At 36.7% G+C, this 19,380-nt stretch overlaps 1 protein-coding gene across 2 annotated transcripts; it reads right to left on the reverse strand.

The window, feature by feature from the left end:
- Positions 1-1,487: 1,487 nt before the first annotated feature.
- On the reverse strand, positions 1,488-19,261 carry zfand4 (zinc finger, AN1-type domain 4). Of its 2 annotated transcripts, none has more exons than XM_082153991.1 (10): positions 18,975-19,261; positions 17,144-17,444; positions 12,506-12,581; positions 11,684-11,751; positions 9,990-10,179; positions 8,437-8,584; positions 5,947-7,029; positions 5,017-5,062; positions 3,672-3,789; positions 1,488-2,522 (listed from the first exon to the last, which is right to left on the reverse strand). In XM_082153991.1, the coding sequence occupies exons 2-10, from the start codon at positions 17,325-17,327 to the stop codon at positions 2,387-2,389; spliced, it is 2,049 nt and encodes a 682-aa protein (XP_082010117.1). In that variant the 5' UTR covers positions 17,328-17,444; positions 18,975-19,261; the 3' UTR covers positions 1,488-2,386. The 2 variants fall into 2 exon arrangements, with proteins under 2 accessions (XP_082010117.1, XP_082010116.1); XM_082153990.1 differs by having other exon boundaries at positions 18,717-19,261.
- Between the last annotated feature and the right edge of the window lie 119 nt (positions 19,262-19,380).

A 19,380-nucleotide genomic window follows, 5' to 3' on the forward strand; every position in this document is an offset into this window, starting at 1 on the left:
AACACAACAGATGATCTATGTGTCATGATAGAGGAGAGAACAGCTAAAAGCTGTCATGCTTTGAAAGGGTTTACACGTTTTGTGATCAGAGCATTGCCTAAACATGCTTTGATTCATTGTTTTGTAATACTTGTGGTTATGAATTGTACATGCATGAATAAAGTTGAACAATTCGGCCACTTGAATGAAAGACCCACAGTAAAATGTTTGTGTGCGTGTCATGTAACGTGTAAAACTCAACCTGTAAAACAAGTTCCTCTTGATATTCTTGTATTAAAAGATGTATGTTTCCTTCAAGGGCTACTGGACTAGGAGAAGCACAAGAAATTCATTTGGAAATGAGATCTGTTTTCTTCTATGGTGTGATACTGTACTTAAAGGTGATTTCTTTTGAAATAGCATAGAATTGTAAAATAAAAATGTGTAACTACTAAAAGCTCCTACACAAATACCACAGCTTTCACATTCTGCTTTGAGCAACGCCTGTTTCCTTTCATTTAGTGTCGCATAATTCAGCTGAAGAACTGCATGAACCATTCTAACACCATCTGTTTGCTGCACAAATTAGTCTTTTTTTTTTTTTTTTTAGTTTAGGACTCAAAATTTAGGTTATTCCTTTTTTAGGTAAAAAAAAAAATTATAAAGGGGATTATGCCCTTTTTCAAAGCCTTAAGTTTCTTTTTGGGCTCTACTAGAATAGGTTTTACTTTAATGTTAAAAAACACATTATTTTCACATATTTTATATTGTTGCAGCACCTCTCTTTCCAGTCTGTCAGTAACGCTCTATTTAGTTCCTGTCTTTATGATGAAGCCCCTCCTTCTGAAAGCGCAATGTGCTCTGATTGGTCGGCTGGACCAGTGTGTTGTGATTGGTGAACCGCTTCAAGTGTTTCGGAAATGTCACGGCCCTTATCATACCCGGGATTTTCAAAACACTACAAACGCAACTCAACCAGACCTTTGGGCGGGAATTATTTAAATTAGGGATACTGTGACGTGTACGTTCCATGTGAAAACTCAAGACTACAATCGAGGCGTTTCAGGGAGTTTAGAAACAGTGCACACTGATATAGAGAAAAACTCCCTTTGGAGTAGACTTTATGCTTTGTAACTTTACAGATCTTTTTCATGCTCAAACAGCCACATTACGCACTAAAAGTTGAAAATGTAAAAAATCATAATAGGACAGCTTTAAGTAGTTCAGAAGTGGTTTAGCTACTCAGTCAAGAAACTGTACTCATCTAAATGGGCTCATACTTGTAGAAGTATGATCACAACTTAGTCAAAGTAATAGTACTATATTATAATATAGTACTATAATAATTATATACTCATTCTAGTACATGGAATCCCAAACAACATTGCTGTTATGAAGCAAATGCAACAAAAACAAACACCTCAATGCAATGTTAAGAAGGCATGAAAGATACAGAAGATAAAAACACAACAGAACTCAATACAGTGAAGAAAGAAAAAAAATCAAAGGAAACACAAGGATATTTTATTAGGCTCATCAACTGACAATTACAGAAAAATGCAAATAACAACAGCTGCCTTCTGAGCAGCTTTTTAATTACTAAGGTACAAAAAGGATCGTTCATCATGGCAACCAGTCAATTGTTCACATCTTATCATGCCAAGCCCTTATAAAGTTGGTTTAGAATGCTACATGGTCAAACTGCATAGTGTAGTGTGTACGGCTTATTGAGCCTATATATACTTCATATTCAAAGTGAATCAAGGTTAAACAGTCTTTTTATAACACGAGTATGCAGTGCTTGGCATTTTCCATGATAAGAGGTGTTCGGTAGAGTGCTACTGGACAGAGGAGTAATGTGTCAGAAATATAAGAAAGTTCTAATAGGAAACTTACAAAAAACAAACGGCACAGAGTTCAAGCACACTGTCCCCCCCCAACCCCAATACAGAACCTAATCTCCACAAGAGATATTTTCATTACTAAAGTGCATCTCTGCAAGACTTGTCATGAAAAGTGATTGTTGGTTCTATTTCAAAAAAAGAAACACACAGAAAAACATATGCAAATAGATATACGTAGTTGTGTATTTTGCTTATTTAAAAGTATTTGACTTATTTTTAAAAGTTTGTTTGTACGGTAGAAATGTTTTTTTTAAAACTATTTACATGCAGGGTTTTGTACTTTTTTTGTGTGAAGTATGAAGTAATTTACAGACAGCAAACATAGGTGTGTTTTCCAAGGCAACGGCTAATGAGCGAGCACTGTTTTTCCCTTTTGTTTTTATTAAACTACTATATTTTTAAGAAAACATGGTGATAAAAGCACAGATTGGTGATCAAGGATTTTCACTCTTTTAATAGTTGATGGATATCATGTCTCTTTTTCTCTCACCCAAGCAGTGCCTTCATATTTTGGGCAGCTTTGGTGCACTTATGATGGGGTTGGTCTCCTGTAGAAAGCGCCGGCCTGCGCTTTTGTAGTCGTAGGTGCAGTCGTGGGTCTCTGAGTAGCGGTGCATGGAACAGAAGATGTTGCCACACCTTAGACAAAAATAAACATATCTTTATGAGAACTGCAATAATCAGACAACCAACGCTTTTACTAAGATGTGAGAGAAAATGCACTCCGGTTATTTCTTCCTCAGAGCTGAATAAATGGTGTTTGGAGTCCATCCGGATGTTCATTGATTTTCAGAATGGAACTAAAGCTGTTAGAAAACTACACAGAACAAAGCTCATAGAGGGACCAAATGGAATTGTTTCTAAACATCCCACACAGAGATCATGTATCTTTATTTTTTAGAAGACCATGTCTTATTTTTCTTATAAACCCGGCATCTTGACAAAATAATGCTTGAGTTTCCATACATACATACATACATGCATAGTTTTACGGTGTGTATTTTAACCTTATTTTTATTTATATATATATATATATATAGTCATCGAAGAATTCTGAAAAAAAATTGTCGGAGTTTCCACAGAAATATGACAGCAACTGTTTATTATTAACACTGATAATAATAACTGATAATAATCCTGAATTTTTTTTCAGGATTCTTTGATGACTAGAAAATTCAAATAAACAGCATTTATTTGAAACAATTTAAGTGCCTATAGTATATATATATATATATATATATATATATAAATGTACAGCAGGACAAGTAAGAAGTCATTCTAAAATGTAATAATTTAAGAATAAACCATAAACTCATACAGGCCTACCACCAAACTAAATATTGGAGGATGTTTCCCTTTCAGTGTTTATGGTGATTACGGCCCTGCTATGAACAAACAAATCAGTCAGGTTGAAAAGAAAGCCCTTTTTAATTTTTAATCAGTTTAGCTTGATGGATTCTATACGGCGCAGGAGAGAATAACAAGCACAGCTTTCTAATTAGACCTTTGCAGAGATGCATCATATAAGACTTTGCACCATTCAAAGCTTTAGGTCAACATAGAGAAACTGAAGTCACAGATGGTGTTATCTGCAATAATGATGTATGACATTTATGAGAACTACTGTCACCTCTGAACAGAAATAGCTCGGTCTTGTTATGTCAAGTGCAAATGCTCAAAATGAAGTGCATACCTCCGTTTTAGATTGCAGATACACATTAACTACCCTCTTGTAAAGAAAAAAAATAAACCTCATACTGAGGGATACGTAGAGAGAATGCACTGTACCTGCATTCATAGCTGGTGGCTAAACCAGTCTTCTTCCCACACAGGAAGCAGTGCTTTGAACTCTTTTTCTTTGTTCCAGTGGGAGCCTTCACCGGGGGCAAGTGATGTGTTGAAGTGCCTAAAACAACATTTCCACATACACAGACAATGACAGGAATTGAACAAGAGAGACAATTTCAACACCAATAAAATATGGATTCAAAGGGGAAAAACTACCCATGTACCTTCAAAACCTCCCTGTTTATTTCTACACAAGTCACAACGATAAGAATCTACAGAAAGACCCACATTGTGACAAAATCGTACCAAGCACTGGGGCATGAGATTGGATTTCCAGTCATGTACTTGCTGGTCTATCTATTCTGTTATTTGCCATCACTGTTGCATTTTTGAGCCAGTGACAATCTGAGACAACCAGTCAGATGCTCTGAAACACTGGCGGTAAAATGTCAGGGAACATTTCCCAAATGTATCAGCACCACCTGTTGCAAAACCATCATCCAGGCTCCTAAGTGCACAATCACGCAGGAAGTCTCTCTACGCATCAAACGTCTAAGTGAAGATGTGCTTCTATTTTGTGTGTTTTGCATGCATGCATGCTTTTGTAAACATGTGATCATGTGAATATTTATCTATGTGACTGAGTTGTGGTGTTCATTTCCCCTTTCATCATTTCAGTCAGCTGTTATGCTCTGCTCTTTATGATGGTGAATATTTAAAAGCCTGACAGTCCATTGCTGTGCTCATTTAAAATACACCTCCTGACCTCCAGGAAATGATAATTAAAAATAGACTGATTTATTGTTCAGATGAATTCATCAACCGATATGCTGATTTGCTGCTCAAGCAAATGTTCTTATTTTAGTTCTAGCATTTCTTATTTTCTCAATCTTGAAAAGAGTTGTGACATTATACATGTCTTTACTGCCACTTTTCATCTATTTAATCCATCCTGTAAAATCAATCTGAATGAACGGTAGGGTAAAGAGTATTTTCAAAATACCGCCCCCCTAAATCACAAGCTCAATCCAAGTTGAACACTCGTACTGAGCTAGGACGAAGGCAGCTATGAACTCAGAAGTTTCCCAAAACAAGTGACATATGCAGCATGACAATAAAGCAGTGGACTGTGCATTTACAAATGGGTTTCACAAGCCTGAGGAAGACAGGCGTAAAAATGAAGCAGTGAAGAGTGGAAAAAGTGTAACAAATGGCCAAGGCTTGCCACGAATGCATTACTCTCAACAACAAAAAGTTTCTCAGTGACATGGGGCAGCACTGTAAGATGGTGTTCTGAATGGGTCGTTTCACATGAACAGCACACTGTTTAAGTCAAGCCACTCACCTAATCTCTTTATTGAATTGGAGAGGCCGCTTGATGAGCTTGACGGCTGCAACGACAAGATTTTGTGTGATAAAGCGTTTGTGAGATTGTTGCAGCACTATTCTCATTAGTTGAAATGCCAAAACTAATGAATCGCACTTGTAATCTGTCTTGCATGGTGTACAATGTGCAGCAAGCGTCTTTCGTGACAGGATACACGCTCTACTAGTAGTACCAATTTGCTCAACAGCATTTGCATGTCATTTTGAGTTAAAGTAATTCATTTTACAATAAATTAATCAAATAAAATTTAAATATAAATAATTTAAATATACTAATATTAATAAATTATTCAAATGGATAGCTCTGAATTCTTAATTTACACACACACACACGTCACGTTTGAACAAAACTGTTAAATAAAATACAGCACATCAGTTAACTAATGTGTCAAGTTGCAAAATTGCTTGTAAAATTGCTCACTTATTTTGGTCAATATTGTAATCACGATTATTTAACACAGTATAAACACGATATGACCTGACAATGTATGATATGACAAGACCTTATACGATACTGATAGCCTATATATCAAATTTATTTAGCTGGATATAAGGTTGTTATGATATCAAAATTTTAGATACTACAATTTCACACTCCTCTATCAATTTCGACAAGATTTTGCATTATAAAGCGCTCGTGAGATTGTTATAGCATTATTCTCATTAGCTGAAATGAATGAATCACGCTTTATAATGTGCAACAAGCGTCTTTTTGTGACAGGACACACGCTCTACTAGTAGCATTCATTTGCATGACAGCATTCACATGTAATATTGAGTTAAAGCAAACATCGTTTCTCCTTGCAACCAACTGAGATCAAATGAACATCAGCAGTTTAAAAGGGGAGATCTGTAAAAGCAGAAGCAGAAGTCAAGGTTGCAAACTCACCGTGTAGCCAGCTGTTCTCTGTAGGGGGGAGATCCTTCTCAGCAGGTCTTCCTGCAACAGATGGATGTTGGTTGGTAGGGGGGCGGCTGTAGCGCATAACCTGCCCAGAGAATACGGTCCAGCTAAGGCCTCTTGACCTCCGCCGCCCGCCAGGGAGGCCAGAAGCTCTGCGTTGCTCACCGTGCCCAATGGCTCTTTAGTTGCTTTATTGGCCATCTTTGTAATATCTCGGGCCTCGCTTTTGGAAATCACCTCTGAGCGCTTGTCGACTTTGAGCCCACATACAGATGTGGTCCGTGAGGGGGAGCCGACCGGAAGCGACGGGCTGTTGCTGGTTCTGAGGAGAGCGTGTGTTGGACTGGGCTGCATGGCGGAACCCGTGAACTCAAAGTGTTGCGGTATGTGAGGAGGAGCTAGGGAGTCACCGGCGAAGTGTAGGTCAGGTTGGGATGCCAGCCTCCAGTTTGAGTTGATGGCTTGGGAAAGAAGAGGAGCTGCGGCGTTGGGTTCCGGCAGAGTTATAGAGTTCAGACCTTGCTCACGCTGAGAGGATACGTCCAGGCTCAGGGGCTCAGGAAGATTGAAGGGAACAGCTTTAGGCGGATCCATTACAGCAGAGTTCTCGGTTACCGTTAGTCTGTCATTCTGGAGATCCACCTCATCCTGAACTCCAGGGCTGGACAGAAGAGATACAGGTGGGTACACGCAGTCTCGCATGACTTTAGGCCCTCTCATATCCAATCTGGACACTTTGGGAGGGAGTCTGATCTTCCTGGGCACCGGATTATCCCACGGTTCCTCAGCCTGAAGCATATATATGCCTGAAGCTGCAGAGGAAGGATGAGCGCGGCTTGAGGAAGTGGGACTTGAGAGAGATGCGAATGGTTGGCGGGAGGTGCCAGCAGCAGGGGATGAAACTGCAGGCTGCTGCTGATTTCCGATCGGAGGTAGATGCGTTGACGAAGCGTGGCCTATCTGAGGAAGGACACGAAACATTCGGTGGTGTCGGGCAGAGCCAAACGAACCGCTGCAGGGCCGCGGACCCACTGGAGGTCTGACTTTTAATTTAGCAGTCTTCTTGGGCTGACAAAGACACAAGAAAACAATCACACACATATCATGCCAAAGAAAGCACATAAACAGAGAAGATCTGATAGCATTCCTTTCTGATCAGGATTCTGGGCGGTATGACCAAAATATTATATAGCGGAGTGGACCACAGTAAAAATATATCTCATTTAAAGAATAACACAAAGTAATTTAATTTACAAATTCGCAATGCATCATTAAAATTCTAGGCAAAACAGATTTTTAGTTATGGTCAATAAACAGTGGCATTTATTAATTGTATAATATTTATACTTTTGTCTCAATAAATTTAAAATGAAACACTAAAAACGAAAATCAACTGCTATAAATGGTATATGTGAATTTATGCAGCACAACATTATAATGGACGGTATGAAAATGCATGTTCATTTTGAGATTTGCTAAAGACTACATTTAAGAGCGTTATTAAATTATGAGTGTTTTTTTAAGGTTAGATGATAGCAAAGGTAATCTCAATGCAAAAGTAGGTGACATGAGCATGCACAATTATATATCCAATACCGATAAATAAAAACTATATTAAAAAAATAAAAATGAACTGATAACCAAGATGGTACAAATATATTGTGCATCCGTAAAAATATTTCATATTATAATAACTGTGGTACTGACTATTATTGGAAAATCTTGCGGAATCTGTAATATAAACACTTTTGGAACTTGGTAAACCAAATATATCTTAAACAAAAATATATAATTTGAAGTCTGGCATTGTTGCAAAAATAGCTTTACAAATGACTCAAAACTGTACAAAAAAAAAAGTGTTTATTTATGAAATATTAATAAATTATTGTTAAAAAAATAGCTCTGAATTATTTTTGTACACACATTTAATCATGTTGAAAAACTAAATATAGCACATCAGTTGAATCCCAATTAATTTGTCAAGCTGCGATATTGCTTGTAACTGTAACCAATTAAACTGTGCTTCATGTTACACCTTAATACATCAAAACATTTCTATGATGTTGGCAGGAGCAATGCATACAGTACATAAACATGCAAACTTATCAACTACGGTAAAAGTGCAAGCAATAACAGCAATGGTTTCCTAGACAGATAAAAACAAATATCTGCTACTAAGACATGTCTACTGACAACTATGCATATTTGAGTATGAATAATTAACTTCATATGCCAATCTGCTGAGCTTGTGGTTATTACTGCGCCAGTTAATCAGACACAGCGTGGGATGGGCGACACTCCCTCAAGCCAGCTGGAGAACTGCGCGCACTTCCATACTTCTCCACTGACAAATCTAATCAGATGTCTTCGACTGTAAGAAGGTTCATGCACTTCATGATAAAATAATATTGCTAGAATGTGTGGAGGAGGAAAAAAGAAAGATGAATAGCACTTCTAGTCCGTCTATTTTGTTACCTTTTTGTTAAGGTTCATATTCTCCATCTTGGCCTTGAGCAGCTTCATCTTGCTCATTGTGATGGAGTTCTCCAGAGTCTGCTGTTCTGAAGATGCACTCTCTGATTCTTCCTCCTCCTCCGTGTACACATTGTGTACCGAGGCACCGCTGAAACAAGCACATACAAGGAGGAACTCTTAGATTGTTTGAGATTTGCAAAAGATTACATTTTACAGTTTTATTAAAGTGCTATTTTAAAGGTTCCTTATTTTGTTTTGGAAGTCTCCTACAATAGGTTTACATGTACCAACAGCATTTTCTTATAATATACATTGTACATGACCTCATTTCTCAAAGAGTCTGGTTTAGTCTCTCTAAACCTCTCCTTTCTGTGAGCCTACTCTGCTCTGATTGGTCAGATGGCCTAGTCTGATATGATTGGTCTGCCACTTACAGCGCATGTCGGAAACTAAACGCCTATTATCATATTTGAATTTCAGCTCCGGAGGCTTCCTCAGCATTTGAATACACAGTGTTACGAATAGATACGATGGCGTCGGTTTTACCGTATCAATTGCAGTGCATGCAAAGTGGATTCTCAGCACTAAAAATAGTTGACATCACAAACCAAACTCTTCCAGGCCTCAGCTACAACTACTGTGTTAAAGTATATGTTGTTGGTCACGGGCAGTCAATGAAGACCAAAGGCTGGCATTATGCAAATTTCTGAGCCAGGTTTCTCCCTAGGTCTCCATTCTGTCACCTGATGGAGTTTTGGTTCCTTGCCACTGTCGCCTTTGTCCCCTTTTGCTTTTGGCTTGCTTAGTTGGGGACTTAATATTCAACAATATTATTGATCTGCCTGCGTTGACACCAATATATGAGAACTGAACTGAGCTGGATTATGACATCACTGTTTTCTCTAGAGCAGCTTTATATACTGTATATAAATGAACTAAATTCATCATTTTTATGATTTAACAAACAATGAAAAAATGAACCATCACTGAACCTACTAAAGCTGGACTATGACGCTATTTTCTTCTAGATCTGCTGTACAGCAGAAACAAAATTTGTTGCATTATTTTCCTGTTATTACTGTAAAGCTGCTTTGAAACAATCTGTTTTGTAAAAAGCGCTATATAAATAAAGGTGACTTGATGTTACGTAGGTATGTAACAGGAAGAGAGACTGGAATTACTGACGACTCGTTTTGTTTCTTTTAGGAGACATATAATTTTATTTGTCGTGCACTTTGATCTTTAAAACTTTACAGACCTTTTACATTCACAAGCAGCCATATTACGCACTGCATGAAAGGTAGTATTTGAAAAAGGGGAACTTTAAATTATTATTTTGGGGAAATTATTTTTGGAAGTCTATTTGGTGATGCTAATTATGCAGACTTAACAGACTGTGAAGTTTGCCAGTAAATGCTGATACATGTCTTCACTAGTAAAACAACATGACACAGGAAAACTATAGTTCGGAAACATCTGCTTTCATCTAAAAAAAGGGAACCAAAGTTCAGTGTGTTCCTCTTGGCAAGTAACTTCTCTTCTTTTGAACTGACCTCAATGATTCCGACACAGGTGTGAGCGTTCCATCTCCCCTATCCACCACTCGGAAGAAATTGAGCTGATCTCCCTCACGGTACACCAGGAAGGTGACCTGTTTATTAGGCAGAGACTTTTCCCACATCTCCTCTCTCCCTGCATCAAGGCAGTCAGCGATATCCCTCGCCGAGTCATCTGTCACTGTCACTGCAGGTAACGAGAAGAAACAGGATGCAGGTCACACTAATCAATATCAGATTGTTAACTAACTGTGTGCCTGCACACCTTCTGGAATGGTAATGAGCAGCTTTTGTTTTTGACCTTAAAACCATTGTATAGTGGCACAAAGGAAGGATTAGAAAGTGGCAACAAACCCAGCTTTCACAGAACTGTTGCAGGCCTGTACTGCAGTAGCACTTGTCAAGACTTTCCAAAGCCATTCATAAACTATTTCAGTGGTTACCTCATTAAATACTCATGTGATTTGCGTTACTTTTCTGTGCTGCTTTTTATATCAGCATCTTAGGAAAACAGTGCTGAACAGCGATTGCAAACACATTAACTTGAGTGTTGAATAGACTGTAATATATTTTTAAAGATTAACTCTTTAAATCCTGACATACAAATAAATTGTTAAAAAGAAAAACATAATAGAGAATAGAAGATTAGAAACTGAAAAATCTAATCAAATAATATACATCAATAAATATATTTATTAGATTAAACATATTAAGTATATTTACCATAATTGATATATCAGGCTTTTATGATCTTTTTTGTGCAAAAATATATTCCAATGCACCTTTGAAGCAACTTTTTTGTTCATAAAGGAAACCTAGTTTCAGTGCCAAAAAATAAATAAAACCAAGTTATAAAAAAAATTTAAAATAATAATACATATATATATATATATATATATATATATATATATATATATATATATATATACACACACACACACACACACACACACACACACACACATACATAGAGTGCTATATATAGCATATATATACTTGGAATATAAATAAAAAATCTTGTAACAGGAAGGCAGACATTTTGGAAATGATATTATGTCGGAATTAAATAAAAAATTTAAAAATCGAAATGCATCTTAATGATCTTATTGTGACCAATTCATCAAAGCATGCAGTTTATTTATTTTTTAAATCTAATAAAAAAATTTTGCATTCAGATCATCATCTGTCATCATCCAATCAACAACTGATGGATAGAACCAAGTCCCGCTCAACAATTTTTTTATTTCATTTGGACGTACGTCACAATACGGAAAAAAAGTTCTGTTACATTGCAACTCTTAGTCCTTCTACTTCCTAAAGGTCGTAAATAACCCACCAGGGGGTAGATCGTTTTTTGGGGAAGGTATTGATCATGTTAATGATGCAGAAGCCTTGGAAAGCAATGATTGAAAAATGATACACACAGCTTTATAGAGTTAAGACAACCAGAGCAGATTTATGATATTTCCACAGACAGAGCTTCAGATCAATGTTATTAAACTCAAATATATGCAAATCTGGGGTTTTCGAATGCACAAGTGTGAAATCACACATGATGAGTTACTAACCCAGGGTAAATTACTATAAACAGTGTGAAAGCCAGGAATCAGGATTACATTAACCTGGGGTTCAGAACTACAGGTTTAACACACTTTCAACTGTGAAAATCCCAGTCGGCGGTGGAAACGCACCTCGTCTGGTGTTTACAGGCCCTCCCCTCATGGCGAGCACCAGCTTGAGAGTGCAGCCCTCTGTGATGCTGAAAACACAAGCATAGGAAAACTCAGAGCATGCAGTAGCATAACAAACCAAAAACCGTTACAGTTCTGCCTTTATAAATATTTGCTTCACTTAACATTTGAAGCACAATGAGTGCCATCCAGCCACACAATATCTTCCCAGAAAGCCTCCATGTGGAACATTAACTGAGAAGAATTTCTGAGAAATCCACCATCTGTGACCTCCAGACTGAGCCAGTCTGCTCTTGAGAGAAGTGGCTGCATTTAAAGGAATAGCTCACCCATAATGCAAATGCTGTCATTATTTACTCTTTCATATGGTTTCATTTATTTTATGGAACATAAAAGGAGATGTTTTTTGAAGAACGTCCAAGCTGCTCAAGAGCAAATAAGATTCGAGAGCCGCGACGGAGAGGTTTTCCACGAATAACAACTTACTCTGTCCCTCACACAAATCTATCGTATGGCTTCAGAAGACGTCGAATACAGAGCATGAGTCATATGAACTACTTTTATGAAACCTTTGTGCTGCCTGGGTCAAAATATGCTTTCATTTCACAAATTAAAAACAGCTAGGACATTCAACAAAACATCTCAGTTTGTGTACCAGAAGAAAGGGTTTAGAACGACCCAGGGTGATTCAATCATTTTAATTTCATTTTTCAAAATGCACCTTGCCAGATTCAGTGGAACATGCGGTAGTTGAGCTTACTTATCGTAATATAACATCCTGGATCCTGTTTTGTAAAGCTGGAAAACAGTTTGAAAACTCACCTGTAATCATGTAAGCAGTACTCATCTTCAAGCTCCATGCCATTCCAAATCAAATGCTGCTGAGAGACCGGGATGCCTGTGACCAAAAAGATGTCGTAAGATGAGTACGTATAGACATCTTTTTATAAAGCAAACTATAATAAACATTCAACAAGCAATTACGGCATCTAACAGCAACATCTGACAAAAGAACAAACAAAAGACCAACTGTAAAATAGAATAGGAGCATGAGGGGAGCATCTGATTTATTTATTTATTTATTTATTTGTATTTATTTATTAATGGTTGACCAAATGGAATGTTTCTGAACTGCAATCATTTGAGGGAAATAGAGTACAGAAAAGGCATAGAAAATAACATCTGGCCATTGAAATCTTATGTGTAGTATAAATCAATGTCCGGTGGCATTCAGAACTTTCACACCCTTGAGTACTCACAAACGTTTTTTTTTTTTTTTTTTTTTTTTAGACAGGCAGAGATTTTAAGGATAACTTAAAGATGCCCTTTTAGTTCAATATAGAGGCCTTTTGTCAAAGGGATGGTTCAGAGTAAAATCAACCTAGAGCCAAACACCCCCCCAGAAACATTTTTTCCCTTGGTCGAACACTATTAAAGTTAGAGCTTATTTAGAGATATCAGCCGAATGGCTTAGTGCAGGCGCTAATGGAGCCTAGGTTGTATCTCGTAAATTACCCCACTAATAACGCCCAGAATGGTACCAAACTTCTACAGCAGTACAAATAGGTTCTGTACTCATAAAACGAGGCATTGGAAAGTTTGTAAGTATATCAGAAAAGGCTTCTGGGGGGTGTTTGGCTCAAGGTCATGGTGCAAAGGACCCTAGGTTTACTCCGAACCATCCCTGTAAGGCCTTATGACTGCATATCGTGAACAACTGTAAACCAAATGCACAGATTAATAAAACCACAAAAACATCTTGTATTTAAATGTACTGGAATTAGATTTGAGAGTTACAGCCATTCAATGAGACTGTCTTCAAAAAACTCAGTCATGTGGACCACTATTTCTGCACTTTATGGTGCCTTTTTAGAGCTTGACAGCTTCCATCCCCATTTTAAGAGAAATTAGAAAGAGAAATTTAGAAGAACATAAGGGTATAATTACTGACCTTTCATAACAAGGTAATTTTTTGCCTTTGAGATTCACAGAACGTAAACTAATGTTCAAACGTTTGGGGTCAGTAAGATTTCTTTTATGTTTCTGAAAGAAGTCTCATGGCTCACCAAGGCTGCATTTATTAAAAATCTTTTGTAACATTATAAATGTCTTTACTGTCACTTTCAATAAATTGAATGGTTCCTTGCTGAATAAAACTATTATTCTTTCTCTCTCTCTCTCTCTCTCTCTCTCTGCTCCCATTTATTTATGGCTAGTGAGTGAGACAGAACCGAGGACGTTTAACCAATTGTGGTTATTAATATAATTGTGTGGAATGACTAATGTTATTTAGCTAACAAATGTTTGTTAATTATGGGGAATCTTATAGAAATGCTGATATAACTATTTAGTTCAATTGTTCTTTAACCAGAGGTTTGAGTCATCACATGTGACCAGTTTAACCAAGGAACATTTAACGGTGTATACTGAAACAAATTAATCAATTCAAAATAATTATGCAAAAGCAATGGGGCAGGGTGACTCAGACAGCAGCAGGACAAATACGACTCAGATCTGCCCCCCTGTGTACACAAAATAACCAACAATCATGTCACATCCAGATCTAGCAAATATCACAGTGGTCAGAAAATAAATAACACAAGAAAGCACCTTAAACGCCTGAAATTGCTTTATAACAAGCTTTTTTAAAGTCATTATTGCCGTTCATTCTTTGAATGTTATACCTGGACATGAAGATAAGCTTACCACTTAAATTTTTCAGACTTTTGCACTGGCCTGTGATTAAGTGAATAGATGTGTCCATCGAGTGTTAAGTGCAATAAGACACCAGAACGCACCCATGCAACACAAAACTGGTATCCATTCCCAGAAGGGGTAGTTTTCTAGACAGGAGTGTGACAGTCAGAGTGGTTAGTGTGTGCGGCCTGCCCACTGTTCAGAGACATGCCTAGTCATGCTTTTTAAACTACACCACCTCCATGTGTCTAATCTTAATCAGAAGTTTGAAAAAACATTTCATATTCAAATCTGGATTTCCTCAACACACCGAAACTGGACTTATGGACGCTTGTTTCCAGTAAAGGTAAATTGGGACTATTCTCTCACAATTCTGACTTTTTCTCACAATTGGGAGTTTATATTTCACAATTCTCACCTTTTTTCTCAGAATTGCGAAATATAAACTCGCAATTGTGATTTATAGTCAGAATTGCAAGATACATATTTTGTCAATTCTGAGAGAAAAATGTGTAATTGCGAGAGAGAAAAAATCTGAATTGAGATACAAAAACTTCTGAGAGAACAAAAAAAAGTCAGAACTGCAAGATAGAAATTCGCAATAAGTTAAAAAGTCGAGATACAAGATATCGCAATTTTGAGAAAAAAAGTCCGAATTGCGAGATAAAATTAGTAACTGCGATTTATAAAGTCCAAATTACAAGATATATCACAATTCTGAGAAAAAAAGTCAGAATTTTCTGCTCCAGATGCAAAGCATAGTGAATCTAAGATTAGCCACAAAAGCAGCACATAGCAGAACTAAAACTAGGCCATTCCTCACCTGTAATCCACAGGGCTGATAAACTCATCTTTAATAAAGCTAACTCCTGCAGGGGAGAGCAGACCTGGTGAAATTAGTGCTGTCTAACATATCAAAGTGATCCTGAGAGGAAAACCATCTCTATGTTAACACTGGCATGTTTACATACCCACTGATGTACAGTTGTCTAGAATGGCAATGTCCCATCTCGGTTTTCAACTAATGTTTTTTCTGTTTCATTGATTTCAAAATTACAAGTCAACCAGGTGATCTAAATGAAATAAATGAAGCACTCTCAGTCCTACATTTTTAAGCCCAACGTTTGCTCACGGAACGCGCAAGCCGTGAGAGACAAACTAGCTGTTCCCCCAAAACAAATAAAAGCTCTTCATTCAAAGAATACTAACATTTCTTGTTCTAACAAAGCTGTTTTCAACCATGCCACATGATGCTTTAGAGGAACAGCAACTTTAGTTGGCAGCTTTTGATAGCAAGAGAATCAATTTATTCTCTTCTCCTTTTCTGATTGCTCATGTGTTAAACTGTTAAGACATGTTTCATCTGTAACTGCATGGGCGGATCACAAACGCAATTACGGCGTGTGCCAGTTGTTAATAAAACGACTCAATTTCTTCTGAAGCTCTAAATCAGAATGAAAACATCAGACCAGGAATACTTGGAATAAATCCTGTCTTCAAAACTACTCATGGATATTTACTGTCAAATTGTTCTAAATCATTATCCAATCAGCACAGACTAAGGTGCATTTCTTATTACAATGCATACATTTTTCTCTTTTGCTGAACATAAATGAGGATTGTAATGGATAAAGATTGTTTCAGATGAATAAAATGTGTGGTTATATTGTAATGCATAACATTACTTATATTACATAACAAAACTTTTGATGTCATTAGAATTAGAAAACCTACAATAATATGAAATGACCACCCCCTTTTTTAATTTCTGGTCAAACCAAGACTATCACTCAAAAGTTTGGGGTCAATAAGATTTTTTTTATATTATATTATATATTATATAATAATCATTTAATATTATATTTAAATTTAGTAAAATTTATTTTTTTACTTGAATAAATACTTTTAATCAGCAAGCATGCATTAAAATGATCAAAAGTGACAGTAAAGACATTTATAATGTCATAAAAAAGTCTGTTTCAAATGCTATTCTTTTGCACTTTCAATTCATGAAAGAATCCTAAAATAAATGTCTCTTTTTCCACAGACATATTAAGCAGCACAACTGTCTTCAACATTGATAATAATAATAAAGGTTTCTTGAGCACCAAATCAGTATATTAGAATGATTTCCGAAGGATCATGTGATGAAGGGTCATGTAGTGTCACCAAAAAAAAAAAATCAAAGCTGAAATATTTGACACAATCCCTTATTAAAGGGATATTTCACCCAAAAATAAAAATTCTGTCATCATTTACCCACCCTCAAGTAGTTCCAAACCTGTATGAATTTATTTCTTCTGCTGAACACAAAAGAAGATATTTTGAAAAATATGGGAAACCAAAAAATGTATGGACCCCATTGACATCCATATTATGGAGAGAAAAAAATAAGTCCCCATTAACTGTTTGGTTACTGACCTTCTTCAAAATATCTTCTTTTGTGTTCAGCAGAAGAAAGACATTGAAACAGGGTTGGAACAACTTGAGGGTGAGTAAATGATGACAGAATTTTCATTTTTGGGTGAACTATCCCTTTAAATATGAGCTCATAAAACAGCATGTACTGTATATGGTACTAATTATTTAGGAGTAAGAAATTTGCAGTTTAAAACAGTATAGTATGTCACATTAAAGCACAGAGTATAGAAAACTCATGCTAACATCATGAGACCAAAATCATGGTGTCCAATCAAGTGTAACGTCACCTTTATATCAAAGCATCGTGTGGTGTAATGAATCAAGAGAGGACACATAGCTTACCCTCCAATCTTTGAATCTTGGCCTTGACTGAGACAACCTGTTCAAATGGAGAGACACGTAGCTGGAAGCAGGTCCCTGTCAAAGTCTCAATGAACAGCTCCATGGTCTCGCTGAAGGGCAGCTTGTAGTGCACCACGCCTATGTTGTCATCATTGAAAAACGGTGGGTTTCTCTTGTCAGTCATTACCGCAAAGGACAGAACTCAGGATGAGACAATAATGAACCCAGCCCAAGGTGGAGGAGTGAAGGCTGAGATGCTGCCTCGGTCACAGCAGGAACACATCATGCATGGAGCTCTGGGCTGTGGAGAATCACAATCTCTTTATTAGCAAAGTTTATACAAAGAACGTGACTTGGTGCATTTAAGAATGTTCTGGTGAATATACAAACCTATGTAATACTGTTTGTTAATGTTTTTGAAAGATGTCTCTTATGCTCATCAAGCCTGCATTTATTTGATAAAAAATACAGGGAAAAAACCCCCAGTAATATTGTGAAATATTATTACAATTTAAAATAATGGTTTTCTATTTTAATATACTTTAAAATATTATTTATTTCCGTGATGTAAAGCTGAATTTTGATCAGTTTTCATCAGTTTGGAACCTGTGATACTTTTTTCATGATTCATTGATGAATAAAAAGTTAAAAAGAACAGCATTTATTGAAAATAGAAATCTTTTCTAACAATATAAATATTTACTATCACTTTTTATCAATTTAACACATCCTTGCTGAATAAAAGTGTTAATTTCTTTCAACAAAAAAAAAGAAGAAAATTACTAACCCCAAACTTTTGAACGATACTGTATATTGTTACAAAATATTTTTATTTTCAATGAATGCTGTTCTTTTTTTACAATTTTATTCATCAAAGAATCCTGAAAAAAAGTTTTACAGGTTATAAAAAAATATTAAGAACAACAACTGTTTCCAACATTGATAATAAATCAGCATATTAGAGTGATTTCTGAAGGATCATGTGACACTGAAGACTGGAGTAATGATGCTGAAAATTCAGCTTTGCATCACAGAAATTAATTATATCTTAAAGTACATTAAAATAGAAAACCATCATTTTAAATTGTAATATTTCTCAATATTACTGTTTCTCTGTATTTTGATCAAATAAATGCATCCTTAATGAACATAATGCGACGACTTCTTCAAAAAAAAAAATTCTTTAAATCGTAATGTTTCCAAACTTTTGACCGGTACGATATGTATACGTGTGTGTGTGTGTGTGTGTGTGTGTGTGTGTGTGTGTGTGTGTGTGTGTGTGTGTGTGTGTGTGTGTGTGTGTGTGTGTGTGTCAAACATTTGTATATATGCCTATCTATCTATAACACTGAATACTGAATAAGCACTTTATGCCCATTTACTTCTGTTGAACAATGGATATTATGAGAATGTTTATTTTAAATTAGTCTAAACAACACAAAAGTGCCTTTAAAACTACAAATAATGTTTTTCCAAAGTATTCTCGTCATGAGTCGACTAATAAATGATGTATTCAAAAGGTCCAGTCGACTAGCTCGGTCTTTTCGCTTCGTACATCTATTTGCCATCTTACCTTGACAGCAGCATCATCATCAGGAGATCTGCAGGGAGGGACAGCTGGATCAGAGTCCCAGCCACAACACACGCCAAAAGCTAGGTAACGGTAGTTACCTCTAAAGGTAAACGCGACCGATTCTCCACAGTCTCTGAACTGTTATCCGACAGAAACTTACAATAAAAGGTGCTTTAATTCTGTTTTAGTGGCTAGCTAGTTTTAGCAAAGCAGCACAGTCAGCCCAGCAAACTACTCGCGGTTGCCGTTGATGCTTACCAGTTCCTCCTCCACCTTTGCCGTTTCTAAACGTCAAAACGATTCCTTCTTTTTTTCGAGCCAGGAACAATTGCTTTTGTTCCGATGTTATGAGGCTCAAAGGCCCCATTAAATAAAACAAAAAAACTGAAAAGGAGGCAGCCTATTGTGATGTTCTTGATTGACAATGAGGAGAACGAATGACATTAGCCGTTGTAGAAAAAAGAGAGTAATTCGTCCAATGGTAACGCAGAGTGGGCGGGACCATACTCGCGACTCCCCTTTCCATCTCCCGGATGTTACCCCGGTCACCCTGGCAGCGTCAAACAACACAATTTGTGACTGTATCTGGTTCCATTTTCAACGTTTAACATTGGAATCTTTAAAGATTTTAAATTAAGAAAGATGTTTGGCCCTCTATAAATGT

This window comes from Leuciscus leuciscus (genome assembly GCF_965113295.1).
Source record: "Leuciscus leuciscus genome assembly, chromosome: 22".
Classification (NCBI taxonomy): domain Eukaryota; kingdom Metazoa; phylum Chordata; class Actinopteri; order Cypriniformes; family Leuciscidae; genus Leuciscus; species Leuciscus leuciscus.